This window comes from Haliaeetus albicilla, chromosome 22 (assembly GCF_947461875.1).
Source record: "Haliaeetus albicilla chromosome 22, bHalAlb1.1, whole genome shotgun sequence".
Classification (NCBI taxonomy): Eukaryota; Metazoa; Chordata; class Aves; order Accipitriformes; family Accipitridae; genus Haliaeetus; species Haliaeetus albicilla.
In genome coordinates, this window is record NC_091504.1 from 6,487,796 (window position 1) to 6,504,535 (window position 16,740).

Below are 16,740 nucleotides of genomic sequence, written 5' to 3' on the forward strand. Positions count from 1 at the left end.
GCCCCCCCAACCGGGGAGGGTGGAGCCTGAGCGCGGGAGGTGTGGCCTCGGTGCAAGGGGGCGGGGTCTGAGCAGGGGCAAAGAGACTGCTGTGTGAGGGGGCGGGGTCTGGGCAGTGGCTGTGGTCAGTGGGTGGGGCCTGGGCGCAGGTGTTGGACGGGGGCGTGGCCTCGGCGAAGGGGGCGGCAGTGTGAGATAGGTGGGGCTTAGGCTCAGGGGCGGGGCTTGGACGCAGGGGCGTCGGTATGGGGTGGAGTCTGAGCTCGGGGGCGGGGTGTTGCGTGCAGGGAGCAGAGGTGGGTGCATAAAGGGGCGGAGCATCTGTCCCCGCCTACCTCCTTCCGCCGGTAGTGGCGTGCCCCACTAGTTTCGCTTCCGCCGCCGCCATGCAGCTCGCAGCCCGCCTGGCTCGTTCCCTCCTGCGCTCTGCGGCCCGGCCCGGCCCGGCTCAACGCGGCATCGTCTCAGGGCCGCCGGAGCAGCCGGTGGGGCCTGGGGTGAGCGCGGGGGCTGTTCGGGGACAGGGCGGGAACCGGGACGGTGGGTGAGTGACCTTGGCGGGGTAGGGGTGGACGGATCCCGGAGCTGACAGCGCTCTGCCCGCAGGAGAGTGTGGTGGCCTTTGTCGTCATGTTTGCCTCCTGCCTGGGCCCGGCCGCCTGGGTGCTCGCCCACCTCGAGGATTACAAGAAGGGAGAGTGACACCCCCGCCGGGACCACCCACCGCCGGGACCACCCAGCAACGGGACCACCCACCGCGGGGACCACCGGGGGCGCCGGACCGGGACACACACACACACACCCCGCTTCTGCCGCCGATGGGACCCTCCCGACCGCCCCCCCTTCCCAATAAAAGCCGCTGAGGCCGATCCCGGCTCCGTTCCTCACTGACCGGACGCCTGAGTCCCTCCAACGGGGGGGGGGGGGAGGGGGTGTGTCTCGACCTGGGGAGGTGGGCTGTGAGGTCATCTGATGGCGTCACGGTGAGGTCACTGGACGGGGAGGGGGCTGGGTAGAGGGCGGAGGTCCTGTTGCTAAGGGTGATGGCGGTTGCCAAGGGCGTGGCCTGGTTGCTAGGGTGGGTAGCGGTTGCTAGGGGAGGGGCTGCTTGCTGGGGAGGCTGGCCTCGTTGCCAGGGGCGGGGCCTGTCGCTAAGGGCGGAGCTGCTCGGCTACCGGGCCACTTCCAAGGGGTGGGGTCGTTGTACTCCCTGGTGGTCGGTAGGGGCGGGGCCGTTCTCCCTGGCTGCCGCTGGGGGCGGAGCCTGTCGCTAGGGGCGGGGCCTTCTCCCTGGTGGCCGCTGGGGGCGGAGCCCGTTCTACTCCCTGGTGGTCGCTAGGGGTGGAGCCTGTCCCTAGGGGCGGGGCCCTCCTCCCTGGTGGTCGCTGGGGGCGGGGCCTGTCGCTAGGGGCGGGGCCTTCTAGTCCCTGGTGGTTGCTAGGGGTGGAGCCTGTCGGTAGGGGCGGGCCCGTTCCACTCCCTGGTGGTCGCTAGGGGCGGGGTCTGTCGCTAGGGGCAGGGCCCTTCTACTCCCTGGCGGTCGCTAGGGGCGGAGCCTGTCGCTAGGGGCGGAGCCGCTGCGTTCCCAGGCGGTCTCTAAGGGCGGAGCCTGTCGCTAGGGCCCTTCCGGAGTGCAACTTCCGGAGCACTGACGGGCACTTCCGTTTCCTTGGAAGACTGCCGACCCATAGAGTTCAACTTCCGGAGGACTGAGGGGCCCGTGACGCTCTCGGGGGAGGGAAGAGAGGACGTGGCAGTGACGTCAGCGCGGCCGGTGGATCCCGGCAGCGGCGCCCGGCCCGACCCGAATCCCGGTGAGCGCGCGCGGCGGCGCCGGGCAGGGAAAGGGAGGGGGGGGGGAGACAGCGAGCGCGAGAGAGGGGGGCGGGGCTAAACCCGGCAACGCACGCGCGTGGCCCCGCCCCTCCAGGACCTCCCGCCCCGCCCCCGTGGGCACCAGCGCGGGGTTTTGGGGGGGGGTCCCGGTTAGGCCGGGTCCCCGGTGGCTTCGGGCTTTTGGGGGGGGGGGTCCCAGCCGGGGTGCTGACCCCCCCCTTCCCCCGGCAGCGGCAGGTGATGAGCCCCGATGAACGCGCGGCGCCGGCACGGCTCTAGGCAGCGGGAACCGGGCGTTTACCTGGGGCCCCCCCAGACACAAGCCGTGCTCCCCCCACCGGCTCCCCCCCCACCGCCGCCCCCCCCGGACGCCATGTCGTGTCGTGACCGGACCCAGGAGTTTCTCTCCGCCTGCAAATCCCTGCAGGGCCGGCAGGTGGGTGGGTGTCCGCTGGTGGGGGGGGGGGAGCGTGTGTCGTGTGTCCCCCCCACAAGCGGGGGGGTCCCCCTCTGCCTTACACCCCCCCCCCCTATTTTCTCCCGGTTGCAGGACGGGGTGCAGCCCGGCAGAGCGGCTCCGGGCCTCGGGCGGCAGCGCAGCGAGTTCAGCCTCATGGCCAAGTGAGGGGGGGGGGACACCGGGGAGGTGGGGGGGGGTGTCCCCCCAGGAATGGCAGCACGGGTTTTGGGGGGGGGGGGAGGAAGCATGGGTCCCCAGGTGGGGGGGTGGGGGTGAGAGGGGGATGGGATGGGGCGGGGGGGAGGTCGGGGTGGCCCCCCCCCCGGGGTGGGGTAGGATGGGGGGGTGGGGAGGGGGTGCCCCCCCCCCTCCCGGCTCTGACAGGCCCCTCTCCGCTCTCCAGGCGCATCGGGAAGGATCTGAGCAACACCTTTGCCAAGCTGGAGAAGCTGACGATCCGTAAGTGGGGAGGAAGGGGGGGTCCGGGAGGGGGGGGAGGATAATTTGTTGGGGGACGGAGCATGCCCTGATGGCAGCCCCCCCCTCCACGTTGTCCCCTGGCCAATGCTGGCAGTGGCCAAGCGGAAGTCCCTCTTCGATGACAAAGCGGTGGAGATCGAGGAGCTGACCTACATCATCAAGCAGGTGGGGGCCGGGGTTTTTTTGGGGGAGGGGGCACATTAGGGAGTGTCCCTGGCCCCAACACCCCCTCCACTTGCAGGATATCAACAGCCTGAACAAGCAGATCGCGCAGCTGCAGGAGGTGGTGCGGGCCAGGGGGGGCCAGAGTGGACGGCACGTCCAGACCCACTCCAACACCGTCGTGGTGTCACTGCAGGTGGGGACAGGGACAGCGGTGAGTGGGGGGGACCCACACATGCAGCCCCCCCCCAACCCCCAAGCTGATCCCCTTTTTTCCCTTCTCAGTCCAAACTGGCCTCCATGTCCAATGACTTCAAGTCAGTGCTGGAGGTGCGGACAGAGGTGAGTCCTTGCCCCCCCCACCCCTGACCCCCCCCAACCCCTCCCATTCACCCCCCCCGACCTCCCTAAACCCCCTTTCCCCCCCCCGACAAGAACCTGAAGCAGCAGCGGAGCCGCCGCGAGCATTTCTCCCGTGCCCCCGTCTCTGCTTTACCCCTCGCTGCCAGCAACCTGGGTGAGTGCTGGGATTTTGGGGGGTGTGGGGGGAGCAGGATGCATGCAGGGGTGTGGGTCTTTGCCCCCACCCTGCTCAGGCCCTCCCCGCAGGCAGCTCCGCGGTGCTGCAGGATGAGCCGCAGCGTGCCGGCGCGGTGGCCATCGAGATGGACGCGCGGACGAGCCAACAGCTACAGCTGATCGACGAGCAGGTGGGGACGTGAGCCTGGGGAGGGTTGTGGGGGGGACGACACACGCGCCACACAACCCCCCCCCTCCTCGAGTGACCTGGGGGGGAACATGTTGAGCAATGGCCCTGGCGTCTGTGCTTGCCCGCAGGATTCCTATATCCAGAGCCGGGCAGACACGATGCAGAACATCGAATCCACCATCGTGGAGCTGGGCTCCATCTTCCAGCAGCTGGCACACATGGTGAAGGAGCAGGAGGAGACGATCCAGAGGTACCAGCCCCCCCCTCCTGTCCTCGATGTCTCTCCTGTCCCTCCAGGCCCTCGATGTCTGTCCGTCCATCCCCTTGGCCTCCATCCGACTGTCCCGTTCCCCCACCCCTGTCTCCTTTGCCCGCAGGATTGACGCCAGCGTGGAGGATGCACAGTTGAATGTGGAAGCGGCCCACGGGGAGATCCTCAAGTATTTCCAGTCGGTCACCTCCAACCGTTGGCTGATGGTCAAGATCTTCCTTATTCTCATCGTCTTCTTCATCGTCTTCGTCGTTTTCCTGGCCTGAGCCAGGCCTGACCCCCTCCCTGTCCCACCGGCCGGGACAGACAGACTCAGTCCGTGCTCTGCGGGGCTCGGAGACGGACATCTGCGTGGGGACAGGGCAGGGTCCTGCCTGGGACCCCTTTGTGTCCCCCCCACAACAAGGGCTGGGCTGGGCCAGGGAGGTGGGGGCAGCCCCCCCCCCCCCCCGCCATGTCTCCTGCAGCCTACGCTGAGGCCGGTCCCCATGTCCGCCCAGTCATGGTGGCTGCAGACCCTCCCGGTGGTCCGGGAATCCCGGGAATGCTGCCAGACACCCCCCTCACACCCCCCCCTGCCAAGCCCTGGACCCCCAGAGGGGCTGCAGCCCCCTATTAAAACTGTGGGACCCTGGGGGGGGGGGGATGGCTGTGGACCCTATTAAAGCCGGTTGCCCCCCCTCCTTGGATGGGCTGTAGGACCCCTGGGAGGGCTGCGGGACCCCGGGGGGGGGCTGCAGACCCCCATTAAAGCCGTGGGACCCCCATCGCCCCTACGCTGGCTATTCCTCCGGGAGCGGGACTCGAACATGCGGCCTCGGCAGGAGCGATGCCGTTGCGGGGGGGGGGTTGGAAGGGGGCAGCGAGCGCGCATGCGCCTGCAGGGTTGGTGACCTCCGGGCGGAAGTGACGCTGGGGGGGTGTGGCCGCGGCGGTGAGGCCGCGGGTGCCGGTAGCGGGCGGCGGCGATGGCGGAGGAGGGCAAAGGGGGGTACAGCGGTGAGCGAGGGTCGGGGGAACGTGGGTGGCGGGTCCCGGGTGGGCCAGGAGGGGAAGAAGAAAGCTGGGATCGGCTGGTGGGAGCCCCGGGCCCGGGCGATGTCGGGGAGGGGAGTTCTATAGGCCTGGGCGGTTGGAGGCGGCGCTGGGCCCGGGGAGAGGGGAGAGAGGGCCCCGGGGAGAGAGGAGGGGGGCCGGAGAGAGGGAACAAGAACGGGGAGGGTCGGGAGGGGGCCCAGGGAGAGGGGACGGGGACCCGGGGAGAGGAGACGGGGACTGAAGGGTCGGGACGGGACCCCGGGGAGAGAGGACCGGGCCCCGGGGAGAAGGGACGGTGACTGGAGGGTCGGGAGGGGGCCCCAGGGAGAGAGGACCGGGCCCTGGGGAGAGGAGACAGGGACTGAAGGGTCGGAAGTGGGCCCTGGGGAGAGGGAATGGAGGCCCAGGGAGAGGGGACGGGGTCGGGGGGGACCCCAGGGAAAAGAGACATGGACTGGAGGGTCGGGAGGGGACCCCGGGAAGAGCAGACAGGGCCTGGAGGGACAGGAGGGGGGCCCGGAGAGAAGATGGGGCTGGCATCCAGGGTGGGAGAGACCCCGGGGCCGGGAGCAGCCCGGTGCGGGAGCTGACAGCAGTGTTGCCCGGGACAGAACACGATGACCGTGTGGGCGGTCGAGGTTTCTCGGGCCGCAGGAAGAAGGGTCGCGGCCCTTTCCGCGGGAAGATGTACAGCGAAATGAACCACCGCTCTCGTAACCGCGGTGGTCCCGGCGTCCGCGCGCGGCTGGAGGAGGATGATGGCGACGTCCCTATGAGCGAGGCCCACGACGGGCCCCGCAACCGATAGTGAGTGCAGACGGCTGTGGGCTGGGGGAGCCCCACAGAGCCACCCTGGGGCTGGGGGGGGGGGACTGGAGGGTCCAGGGCTTTCCCTCCCACCCCCCTAATCTTGCCTCGCTGTTTCTAGCTTGCCCTACGGGCCACGGCCAAACCGCACGGCCAACATCCACATCACAGTCAGACGAGACCTTCCCACCCCAGAGCGGAGCAGCAGCACCAGCCGTGACGGCGGGCGCAGGAACTGGTTCAAGATCACTGTGAGTGGGGCAGGCGGTGCAGGGACGGGGATCACGGCCGTTGTCACCTGCTTTTTCATGACACGGCGATGGGGATGACAATACGTGTCTTCAGGCAGTGTGGGGACAGAGAGCGTGGCTGTCGTCGCCCCATTGCCATCCTAAGAGGAGCGGCTGAGGGAAGTGGGGGTGTTTAGTCTGGAGAAAAGGAGGCTGAGGGGAGATCTTATTGCTCTCTACAACTACCTGGAAGGAGACTGTAGCGAGGTGGCGGAGGACATCTCTCATCCCAAGCAACGGGACGAGTGGAAACAGCCTCAAGTTGTGCCTGGGGAGATTTAGATGGGATATTAGGAGCAATTTTTTCACCCGAAGGGTTGTCAAGCGTTGGGACAGGCTGCCCAGGGAAGGGGTCAAGTCGCCATTCCTGGAGGAGTTTAAAAGACACGTAGACGTGGGGCTGAGGGACCTGGTTTAGTGGTGGAGTTGGCTGCGTTAACGACGGAGTCGATGGTCTTAAGGGTCCTTTCCAACCTAAATGGTTCTTTATTTTCTTTATCTAAATGGTGATTTATTTTGGGTTACGATTAAGAAGATGTCATTTAACGAGTGGAAATGCCAGACTGTGCAGCCGGGAGGGAGTAATGCCGGGCACAAGCATGAACCAGCTGGACAGCCGCCCTGCAGGAAGGGATCTGGGGGGGCAGCAGGCTCAACGCGAGTCAGCTGAGAGGGCAAACCTCATCCTGGGGGGGCATCAAACCCAGCAGAACCAGCTGGTCCAGAGAGGGGATCGGAAAGAAGGAGGCTGAGGGGCGACCGCATCGTGCTCTGCGTCTTCCTGAGGAGGGGACATGGAGAGGGAGGTGCTGAGCTCTTCTACTTGGGATCTAGCAATAGGAACAGTTCAAAGCTGTGCCAGGGGAGCTTGAGACTGGATATGAAGAAGTATTTCTTTACTGAGAGGGCAGTCAGACTATGGAACAGGCTTCCTGGAGAGGTGGTTGATGCCCCAAGCCTGTCAGGGTTCCAGAGGCATTTGGAGAATGCCCTTAATAACACAATTTAAGTTTTGGTCAGCCCTGAATTGGTCAGGCAGTTGGACCAGATGATTGTTGTAGGTCTTTTTCAACTGAAGTAGCCTGATCTAGTCCAGTTTTTGTCCTTCCTTTCGTCCTTCCCTTTGTCCTTCCCTTTGTCCTTCCCTTTGTCCTTCCTTTCGTCCTTCCCTTTGTCCTTCTGTTTCTCTTTTCTCTTCTCTTTTCTCTTCTCTTTTCTCTTCTCTTTTCTCTTCTCTTTTCTCTTCTCTTTTCTCTTCTCTTTTCTCTTCTCTTTTCTCTTCTCTTTTCTCTTCTCTTTTCTCTTCTCTTTTCTCTTCTCTGGCTTACACAGGAGGCAGCTGCATCCTGCCCAGCTGCGACACGCATGGCCCGGGCAGGGCTGTGGCAGTTCTACCACAAGTGGTCAAGCCACGTGCGCTGTTGCCAGCCCTGTTTGTGCCCTAACGCTGGGCCAATTCTTTCTTAGATTCCGTACGGGAAGAAATATGATAAGTCGTGGCTGCTGAGCTCCATCCAGAACCTTTGCAGCGTCCCTTTCACTCCCGTCGAGGTGAGAAGGGCCCAGGCACCCGGGTTTTGTTTCGCTTCCCTTTTTGGGGAGATCGGGGTGGTCTGGCAGGCTGGGGTGGGGGATACATGCCCCCTCAGGAGGTCAGCCGTGTTCCAGCTCTGCGGGAGCTGCCACCCAGACCCCAATCTATCCCCTTTTCAGTTCCACTACGATCACAACCGGGCCCAGTTCTACGTGGAGGATGCCACTACTGCCAGTGCCCTTAAGCAGGTCTCCCGAAAAATCACCGATAGGGACAACTACAAGGTGCGTGGCTCCTCCTGCGGCTCCTCCCACGCTGCTGGGGCAGACAGACCAGGGGCTGCTCCCAGTGGGAGTCATCTCACGGCAGGGCCGTTCCTCCCTGCTCTGCGTGGGCGCATTCGTTGTTGGCACACTCTGCCTCACAGTCTGCTCCGGTTCTTTTCGTAGGTGGTGATAGTTATCAACTCGTCAGCTCCACCTCAGTCCTTGCAGAACGAGCTGAAACCAGAGGAGATTGAGCAACTGAAGGTGAGTGGGGCAGGTGGCTGCAGGCTCTGGCCAGAGGGGAAGAGGCAGAGCCCGCTCAGTTTCATCTTTGTTGCTTTGTCCCAGCTCTGCATGAGCAAGAGATACGATGGTTCGCAGCGTGCTTTGGATCTCAAGAGCCTCCGCGTCGACCCAGGTGAGCGCTGCTCGCCACCACAGGGATGCGAGGGGCAGGAGGGGGCTGCGGCGGGCGACATCTCACCCCCTGTTTCTGTCCCCCCCTGCTCCCAGATTTGGTGTCACAGAGCATCGACGTGGTGCTGAACCAGCGGAGCTGCATGCTGGTTGTGCTGCGCATCATTGAGGACAACATCCCCGAGGTGAGGACAGGATGCTTCTCCCTGCGCCGGCAGCACCAGACACCCCCAACCCCCGTTTTTGTCCTCTCCTAACCCCCTCTCTCTGTGCCTGCAGCTGCAGTCCCTGAACCTGAGCAGCAACAAGCTCTACCGCCTGGACGACCTGTCCGAGCTGGCGCAGAAAGCTGCCGGCCTCAAGATCCTCGATCTCTCTCGCAATGAGGTGGGTGCCATCCTGGGCTCCCCCCATCCCTTCCATGTGCTCCCTGGCCCCTCACATCCTGCTCTCCTGCAGCTGAAATCGGACCGGGAGCTTGACAAGGTGAAGGGACTCAAACTGGAGGAGCTTTGGCTCGACGGAAACCCGCTCTGCGACGCTTTCCGGGACCAGTCTACCTACATCAGGTCAGTGTTAGCCTTGGGGCGGCCCTAGGGGCCCGTGGGCCGCCCCTGCTCCGCGGGGGGCAGCACAGCAGGACGAAGAGAGGCCGCCCCCCCCCCCCCCCACGCACCCCGTGCCTTCTGCTCACCGGTGCCCAGACACCCCCGTCCCCTCTCCAGCCTCCAGGTTCCCACACAGCCCCTGGTCGTGGTGCAAGGCCAGGACGGGCCATAGCCCGTCTGCCGGAGGACGACCGATCTGTTTCAGCTGCTCGGAGCCCTGCTTTTTCCCTGCTCTGTCCTCCCTGTCCTCGCTGCTCCCCTCCCCATTCTCCTCCCTTGGGGTACATAGCCTCTTCTCCAAAACGCCCCGCTCCCTGCCTGCCACTTCCACCCCTCTGCCGCGCAGACGGGGCTTTCGACACCGTTCCGCCCTTCCACGGGCTTTCGGGGGCCTGCAGGACACGGCACGGGGCATCACGTTTGCTGCCCTTGTCCTCCCCCCGCAGAGCTGCCTCCCCCCTCCTTGCGCCCGCGTTTGGCCCTCAACGATGGCTGGCTAGCCAGAGACGGGTAAGATTCCTCACGGGAGGAACAACCTAAGACAGGCACAGCCGTGCAGTGGCCAAACGCTGCCGCTCAGCCGCGGCCGGCGCGGGGGAGGCTCTCGCTATCCCAGGCCTGGCGCAGGCCTTCAGCCCGCTCCGGGCAGGCCCCCCCGCGGCACCCCTGGGCACGCCGACGCCGGCACCCAGCGCGGGCAGTGGCCTCGGCTCTGGATGCGGCTGTACCCGGAGCCCAAATGTGCTCCTGGGGCCGGGAGGGAGCGGCACGAGGGAGAAGAGGCTCTGCCCGGGGCTGCCCACCCCTCTACCCCCCCCCCCAAACCCTGCTTCACCCCCTCTCGTTGCTCGCTCGATTGGGGGACCCCCCTCCACCGCCCCCGATGCAGGAGCTCCGCAGCTGTAAACAGTCGGGTCGTGCCAACGGTTGTGCCACAACCGGTGGGAATTTGTCCTCTTTCCCCCTTTCCCCTCTTGTCTGGGCGCCCGCACCCAGGTGAGTATGAGCCAGGTAAGTCCTGAGCTGGCCCGCAGGGCCCTCGGTTCCTCATCAGATGCAGCCCAAGACCCCCCCCAGGGGCAGGGGCAGCCCTGGGGTGGGGGGGATGGCACTGGGCCCCCAGGAAAGGGGGGCTGCGACATCAGGGGAGGAGTGGGGAGGTAGCTGTGGGGTGGCCCTGCCACGTGCCCTCATACCTATGGCTCCGGCGAGGGCAGGCAAGTTGGGGGGCCAGGGTGGGGAGGGGGTCCCGGGGAGGGGGTTGGTGTTTGCCGTGGGGGCAAGGGCTGGCCCTGGTGGGCGGCCCGGCCACCGCACTGACTCTGCTTCCTCTCGGCAGCTCCGTCAGAGAGCGCTTCCCGAAGCTGCTGCGCCTGGTGAGTGAGGGGACGGACGGACACTGAGCCCAGCTGGAGGGCAGGAGGGGGCTGGGGGGGACACCGAGCCTTGCTGGGGGACAGGAGAGGGCTGGGGGGACACCAAGCCTTGCTGGGGGGCAGGAGGGGGCTAGGTGGGGACACTGAGCCTCACTGGGGGGCAGGAGGGAGATGCCGAGCCCTGCCGGGGTGGACAGCAGAAGAGATTCGCTCCCCCCATCCCTGTCTCTGCCTTCCGCCCCCCCCAGGATGGCCACGAGCTTCCTCCACCCATCGCCTTCGACGTGGAGGCACCCACGACGCTGCCTCCGTGCAAGGTAGGGACATGGTGGTGGAGGGGGGGGCTCTGTGCCCCCATCCCAGGCTGGTGGGGGTGGCTGTGACCTGGGGCGTAACCACACTGTCCCCCCCGCTTCTCTTTAGGGCAGCTACTTCGGCTCAGATGACCTGAAGGTCTTGGTGCTGCGGTTCTTACAGCAGTGAGTGCTGGTGCCGGGGTGGGTGGGGGGTCTTGCCTCCCACTCTCTTTTACACATCCCCCCATGTTCCCCCCCTCCTGCCCCCACCAGGTATTACTCCATCTACGATTCCAGCGACAGGCAGGGGCTGCTGGATGCCTACCACGACGGGGCCTGCTGCTCCCTCAGCATCCCATTTGGGCCCCAAAACCCCCCCAGGTACGTCCCTTTGCTGCTGGCCCCAGTGGTGGGGGGGACATGAGACAGAACCCACCCCCCCACCAGCCCCGGCGCAGCCTTTACAAGCGCTTGTCCCTGCAGGAACAGCCTGAACGAATATTTCAAGGACAGCAGAAATGTGAAGAAGCTGAAAGACCCCAGTAAGCTCCCCACCCCCATTGTGCCCCCCACCCTGCGCCAAGCCTTGCTGGGGGCTGCTTCGGGGGGAGGCTCAGCGTTCTTCTCCCTCCCCAGCCATGCGCTTCAAACTGCTCAAACACACGCGGCTTAACGTGGTGGCCTTCCTCAACGAGCTTCCCAAGACCCAACACGACATCAACTCCTTCATGGTGGATATCTGCGCGCAGACGGTGAGCGGGGAGGGGGGGGCAAGCAGGTCGTTTGTGTCCCCCCTCCCCACCCTGACACACCCCCCCCCGCCACTGAGGCACCGTGCTGCCCACCTCACCCGGCCCCTCTCTCTTCCAGAATACGCTGCTGTGCTTTGCCGTCCACGGGATCTTCAAGGAAGGTGAGCTTCACCCCTTCGCCCCCAACGCCGTGTGCCCCCCCACCTCACTGCAGGCCTTCCTCCCACCACCTCCTCTCCCTTTCTTCCGCAGTGGACGGCAAATCCCGAGACTCGGTGCGCGCCTTCACCCGGATGTTCATCGCCGTGCCAGCTGGCAACACTGGGTAAGTGGCAGATATCGTCTACCAAGATGTCGCCCACGCTTTTGGCACTGCACGTCCCCCCCCGCTGCCTGCCCCTCCCCCCTCCCACCGTAAGAGCTTCGCGGAGAAGCTGTGGACGCGGGAGTAGGACAAGCAGGGAACAGCGTGGATTGAAAACCGGGGGTGCCGATGAGTGGCTCTGATCGGCGCTGGGTCCGATTCTGGGCTCTCCGGTACGGATGGATGTCCGGGAGCGAGTCTAGCTGAGGACTGCGAGGATGATGAAGGGGGCTGGAGCATCTCTGTCCTGTGAGGAAGGGCTGAGAGAGCTGGGGCTGGTCAGCGTGGAACAGAGGAAGCTCCAGGGAGACCTTCAATACTTAAAAGATGGGGACAGACTTTTTAGCAGAGCCTGTAGCAATAGGACAAGGTGGGGAACAGTTTTAAACTCAAAAAAGGGGAGAGATTTGAACTAGATCTAAGACATTTTTGATACTGAGGGTGGTGAGACGCTGGCAGAGGTTGCCCAGAGAGGTGGTCGATGCCCCTGTCCTTGGGAATATTTGACGTCAGGCTGGACGGGGCTCTGAGCAAACTGATCTCGGTGAAGATGGCCTGGCTTGTGGCAAGGGGGGTTGGACTGAGTGAGCTTGGAAAATCCCCTTCCCACCCAAACCGTCTCGTGATTTTATGATAAACACCCGCAGGGAGGGTGCAAGGAGCTCATAGAATCATTCGTGTAATTAATCACTGAATCATTTAGGTTGGAAAAGACCCTTAAGAGTCCATCGTTAACACCCCCAGTTCTCTCAGCCCCTTTTCTTGTTCTCCAGACCCTTCACCAGCTTCGTTGCTCTTCTCTGGCCGCGCTCCAGCACCTCAATATCTTTCTTGGGGTCCAAAACCCAGCACGGTATTCGAGGGGACGAGGACGATCGCGTCCCCTTGTCCTGTGGGCCATGCTATTTCTGACACAAGCCGGGAGGCTATCAGCCACCTCGGCCACCTGGGCACATGGGTTGGAGCTGGGCTTTTGCCTGCAGTGCCCAGTGCCAGAGGACTGGAGGGAGCTGGAGCACAAGAGGGTCCTTCTGAAAGTCAGGAGGCAATTTTTGGCGGTGAGGGTGACAGCACAGTGGCCCAGGTCACCCGTGGAGGCAGCAAAGTTGCCGTCCTCAGAGATCTTCGACGGCCGTTGGGTCGTGGTCTTGGGCAAGCGGCTCCGGTTGCCCTCTCCGATCCCTGCAACCGGGCTGTACGGCAGAAGGTGGGCAGTGTGTGTGTCCCCCCATCGCCGTGCTCACACCCTTCCCCTCTCTTTTCCCCCCCAACCCCCAGGCTCTGCATCGTTAACGACGAGCTCTTCGTCCGCAACGCCACCACCGAAGAGATCCGCAAAGCCTTCCTCATGCCGGCGCCCACCCCTTCCTCCAGCCCCGTGCCCACCCTCTCTGCCGAACAGCAGGAGATGCTCGCCGCCTTCTCCATGCAGTCGGGCATGAACCTCGAGTGGTCCCAGAAGTGAGTCCTGGACCCCCCACACACCACCCCCCCCTTAACCCCCCCAAAATTGGGGACCCTACCCCCCTGTCCCCCCCCTTCAGCCTCTCCTACCCCCCCAGGTGCCTGCAAGACAACGACTGGGACTATGGCCGGGCCGGGCAGGTCTTCACCCAGCTGAAGGTGGGTTTGGTGGGGTGGGGGGGTCTGACCCAGCATCCCCCGTCCCCCCCCAAACCGGGGGTGCCCTCAGCTGAGCCTCCCCCTTCTCTTTTCTCTTTGCAGGTGGAAGGCAAGATCCCAGATGTGGCGTTTCTCAAGTGAGCGGCGTCCACCACCCCCTTCCCCCTCCCCTCCCCCCTCCCCCGGTGTTTTATTCCCACCCCACGTTTTGTAAATAAATCAATAAATAGCCCCGTTTCAACGCTGGCGCGTTAGGGGTGCGCTGCGCCTTTAAGAAGGGGGGGAGGTGTGAGGCGGCTTGGCGACGCTCCCGGCACAAAGATGGCGGCCGACCTCGGAAGTAGAGGCGGAGTTCAACCCGGATGTGGTGGTAGCTGACCCGGAAGTGGTGGTGGGGAAATGGCGGCGGCGAGGGCCCGTGCGGCGGCGGCGGCCTTGGAGGCGGCGGCGTCCCCCCCACGGGACGTGGTGCTTTTCCGACACGAACGGGACCGGTTTTTCCGTTTAGCCGGGTTCTTCTGTGCGGGGCAGGGTCTTTTTTGGGCCTACCTGGCTCATTTCGCTTTTACGGCTCTTCGACCCGCACCCGGTCCCGGTCCTGGTTCCGGTCCCGACGATCCGCTCCGGCCCCGCGATAATAAATGGAGATTCGGTTTCACCGCCTCCTGCCTCACCCTCGGTAACGGGACGGGGACGGGGCTGGGGCAGGGTGGACGGAGCCCGGGGGGGGAATGGAGCTGGGCCGGCGACAGGCCTGGGGGGAACAGAACCGGGCCTGGGGGGCCGGGTACGGGCCTGGGGTCCCCCCTGACCCCCCTTGTGCCCCCCCCCCCCGCAGGCTCTCTGATCGTGGCAGCCGGTTGCCTGTTCCCGCTCCGTGCCGTCCGTCAGGTGACGCTGCTACGGGGCGGTTCGGAGGTGACGATCAGCACCCACGGACCGATGGGACTTGGCCGGGGTCCCACTGTCACCGTCCCGTTACGCCACGTCTCCTGCCGCGCTCACCGCAGCGAAGTGCCGGCCGCCGTCCCCCTCAAGGTGAAAGGACGACTGTTTTATTTTTTGCTGGACAAGAGGGGACAGATTTACAACCCCCGGCTCTTCGACATCACCATCGGCGCCTACCGCAAGCTCTAGTTGATGCCAGGGGCCAGTCGGGACTGTTCACCCCTCGCCGCTTCCAAATAAACCCCTGAGCCCCCCCCCCAAGCCGTGTCTCCGGATGTTTTGTGGGGGTGAGCTTCGTCGTGTTTGTTGTCGAGCCCGGGATCGAGCGCCTACTTCAACCCCGGCGCCTTCAGTGGCATCGTCACCATCTCCAAGGGGGTCCGTGGCTGCCGGATCCTTGGCCAGCGCCGCATGCTGCGGTCGGTCCGAGGCTGGGGACGGGGAGCCCCGTTGTCCCCTTACACCAGCCTCATTAGCCTCATTGGCCTCATTAGCCTGACCTACCCACCATCCCCTGCAGCCTCCTGGAGATATTCAAGGCGGCGATGGACACTTACAGGCTCTCTCAGGGCCTTCCTCCTCATCCTCCTCATCCTTTGGGGCCAGAGCACTCTGGCGATGCCCCCCCCCTCCATCCCGAGGACAGGTTTTGGGGCATTTTAAAGCCGTTTGGGGTATGGGGTTTGGACGGGTATTAGGGGGGTGTGGGAGGATGGCTCGCAGTAGTTTTGGGGGAAAACGGGATGGTTTTAGGGTCTTTTCAGGGGGTCTGTGCTCGGTGTTTCCTTCACTGCCCTGCCCCGACCCGCTTCAGTGTCTCCCAGGGGGCGTGGCGAACGCAAAAAGAGGGCGCGGTATGTAAATCTAGTTCGGCGAGGAGACGGGGCGCACCTCGTTTAAGGGCGGGGTTATGCAAATACTCGCTGAGGGTGGAAGGAAGGCGTGGTTATGCTAATCGTACGCCTGCGGGCCTCAAAGAGCCGCCGGGAGACCCCGCCTCGGTAGGTTGGGCGGGAAGGGAGGGGGCGGGGCGGATGCAAATTGCCGTGCGCAGCGCGCCCATCGGGTTAGGGCGGGGAAACGGCGAGGGGGCGTGGCGCATGGGAGCCGGAGGCGGGGATACGCAAATTTGGGCACCCACGGGCTCCAAAGGGCGGCCCGGGAGGCCCCGATGAGGAGAAGTCCGGGGGTGTCTCGGGGGTCGGTGGTCCGAAAATCCGGGCGAGAGATTGCGGGACAGTGCGGGGAAGGATCGGGGAGGGAGCGGGGCTGTCGGTGCGGGGCGGTGGATCGTGACCGTGAGTTGTGTGAGAGCGGGGGTCGGGGGTGGCGGGGTGGCGGAGGAGGTGGCGTTATCGCTTCTCGGCCTTTTGGCTAAGATCAAGTGTAGTATCTGTTCTTATCAGTTTAATATCTGATACGTCCTCGATGAGAGGACTTTATATTAAACGGATTTTTGGGCTCGGGAGTTGGACCCGGAGCTTGCTCCCTCCGCTCCGCGCATCGTCGCGGTATTGCAGTGCCTCCGGGAACGGTGCACCCCACCCCGTGGGGACTTCGTACCGGTTAAAGAAAGAACAAATTCTCCGAGAGTGGTTGCTTCCCATTCTGCTCTCGGACAGACGTTGTCTGCTGCCGCGTGACGTGCAGGCTCGGTTTAGGGTTAAGCACGATGCGTTGTTCTCCACGTTAGACCCCTTGCCCCAGAGTTTCACTACGTCGGTCCGGTTCCTCTGCAGAAACGACGCAGGCTTTGGCCAGCCGACATACCCTTGAAAAAGGAACTAGAGGCGGAGGGAAAGGAAACATCCTGCCCCAGAAGGCGCCGGTGATTGCCAAAGCAGCAGGAACTGGGGGAAAAGGGGACACACACACACGCGCGCTGTAGAATAAAAGAACACCGTACTTTTAATTCGAAGCGGGGAAAAACCTTAGCCCAAGAGAAACGGTGGCCGGTGATCAGCGACTACCAGTCACGGTCTCGGGGAAGGACTTTGGGGACCAAGTGGGCGAAGCTAAAACTCTACAAACTGCTTGTTTAGCCGCAGGGTGTGCTCGATTTGTGGGAATCCTCCGCCTTGCCGCCCGTGCAGAGTAAAGCAATGGCTCCTCGCTAAACACTCTTCGTGTGTTTCGGGAGTTACTTTCTCTTTCGGTAACACGGCGCCTGCTGCCCGGACCCCCCCGGTACCGCCCTCCCGCCGGCTCCGGGCCGAGCACCCTCAGCCCCCGCCAACGCGGCTCCGCTCCCGCCATCTCGCCTCCCGGCCCCGCGGCTGGGCCCGTGCCCGGCGGCTCCGTGTGGCTCCGGTACCGCCGAGCGCGGCCCCCGGCCCCGCTCCGGCACGATCGGCCGAGGGAGGTCGGTGCCGCCGGTCCCCCGCGGCGGGGAGGGAGGGGGCCGGCGCGGTGGGCGGGGCGAGAAGAGGGCCAATGGGAGCGCCGCTACCCTGGCGTCTGCAAAACGTAGCGCGGACCCATGCAAACAGCCTCGGTGTTTGAC

The 16,740-nt window shown here is 64.6% G+C and overlaps 3 protein-coding genes, 1 long non-coding RNA gene and 1 other non-coding gene across 5 annotated transcripts; all 5 read left to right on the plus strand.

Moving 5' to 3' along the window:
* The first annotated feature begins 312 nt into the window (after window positions 1-312).
* LOC138690442 (uncharacterized) lies at window positions 313-869 on the plus strand. Its single transcript, XR_011329259.1, has 2 exons — window positions 313-497; window positions 607-869. It is a non-coding gene; the product is annotated as an uncharacterized lncRNA (long non-coding RNA).
* Window positions 870-1,653: 784 nt separating this feature from the next.
* STX5 (syntaxin 5) lies at window positions 1,654-4,683 on the plus strand. The gene is made up of 11 exons (XM_069809432.1): window positions 1,654-1,814; window positions 2,068-2,272; window positions 2,387-2,457; window positions 2,700-2,755; window positions 2,871-2,941; window positions 3,018-3,134; window positions 3,224-3,280; window positions 3,374-3,455; window positions 3,548-3,648; window positions 3,776-3,897; window positions 4,025-4,683. Exons 2-11 carry the CDS (start codon window positions 2,087-2,089, stop codon window positions 4,182-4,184), a joined length of 1,023 nt encoding a protein of 340 aa, XP_069665533.1. The 5' UTR covers window positions 1,654-1,814; window positions 2,068-2,086; the 3' UTR covers window positions 4,185-4,683.
* Window positions 4,684-4,796: 113 nt separating this feature from the next.
* On the plus strand, window positions 4,797-13,530 carry NXF1 (nuclear RNA export factor 1). Its single transcript, XM_069809431.1, has 21 exons — window positions 4,797-4,917; window positions 5,568-5,763; window positions 5,885-6,014; window positions 7,521-7,604; window positions 7,767-7,871; window positions 8,037-8,117; window positions 8,202-8,271; window positions 8,367-8,455; window positions 8,550-8,657; window positions 8,730-8,839; window positions 10,218-10,254; window positions 10,503-10,571; window positions 10,678-10,733; window positions 10,824-10,931; window positions 11,034-11,092; window positions 11,187-11,302; window positions 11,421-11,463; window positions 11,555-11,627; window positions 12,945-13,127; window positions 13,229-13,289; window positions 13,392-13,530. The coding sequence occupies exons 1-21, from the start codon at window positions 4,887-4,889 to the stop codon at window positions 13,428-13,430; spliced, it is 1,848 nt and encodes a 615-aa protein (XP_069665532.1). The 5' UTR covers window positions 4,797-4,886; the 3' UTR covers window positions 13,431-13,530.
* Window positions 13,531-13,636: 106 nt separating this feature from the next.
* On the plus strand, window positions 13,637-14,496 carry TMEM223 (transmembrane protein 223). The gene is made up of 2 exons (XM_069809433.1): window positions 13,637-13,968; window positions 14,128-14,496. The coding sequence occupies exons 1-2, from the start codon at window positions 13,689-13,691 to the stop codon at window positions 14,424-14,426; spliced, it is 579 nt and encodes a 192-aa protein (XP_069665534.1). The 5' UTR covers window positions 13,637-13,688; the 3' UTR covers window positions 14,427-14,496.
* A 1,095-nt stretch (window positions 14,497-15,591) lies between these two features.
* Window positions 15,592-15,782, plus strand: LOC138690633 (U2 spliceosomal RNA). The gene has a single exon (XR_011329399.1). It is a non-coding gene; the product is annotated as a U2 spliceosomal RNA (small nuclear RNA).
* The last annotated feature ends 958 nt before the right edge of the window (window positions 15,783-16,740 follow it).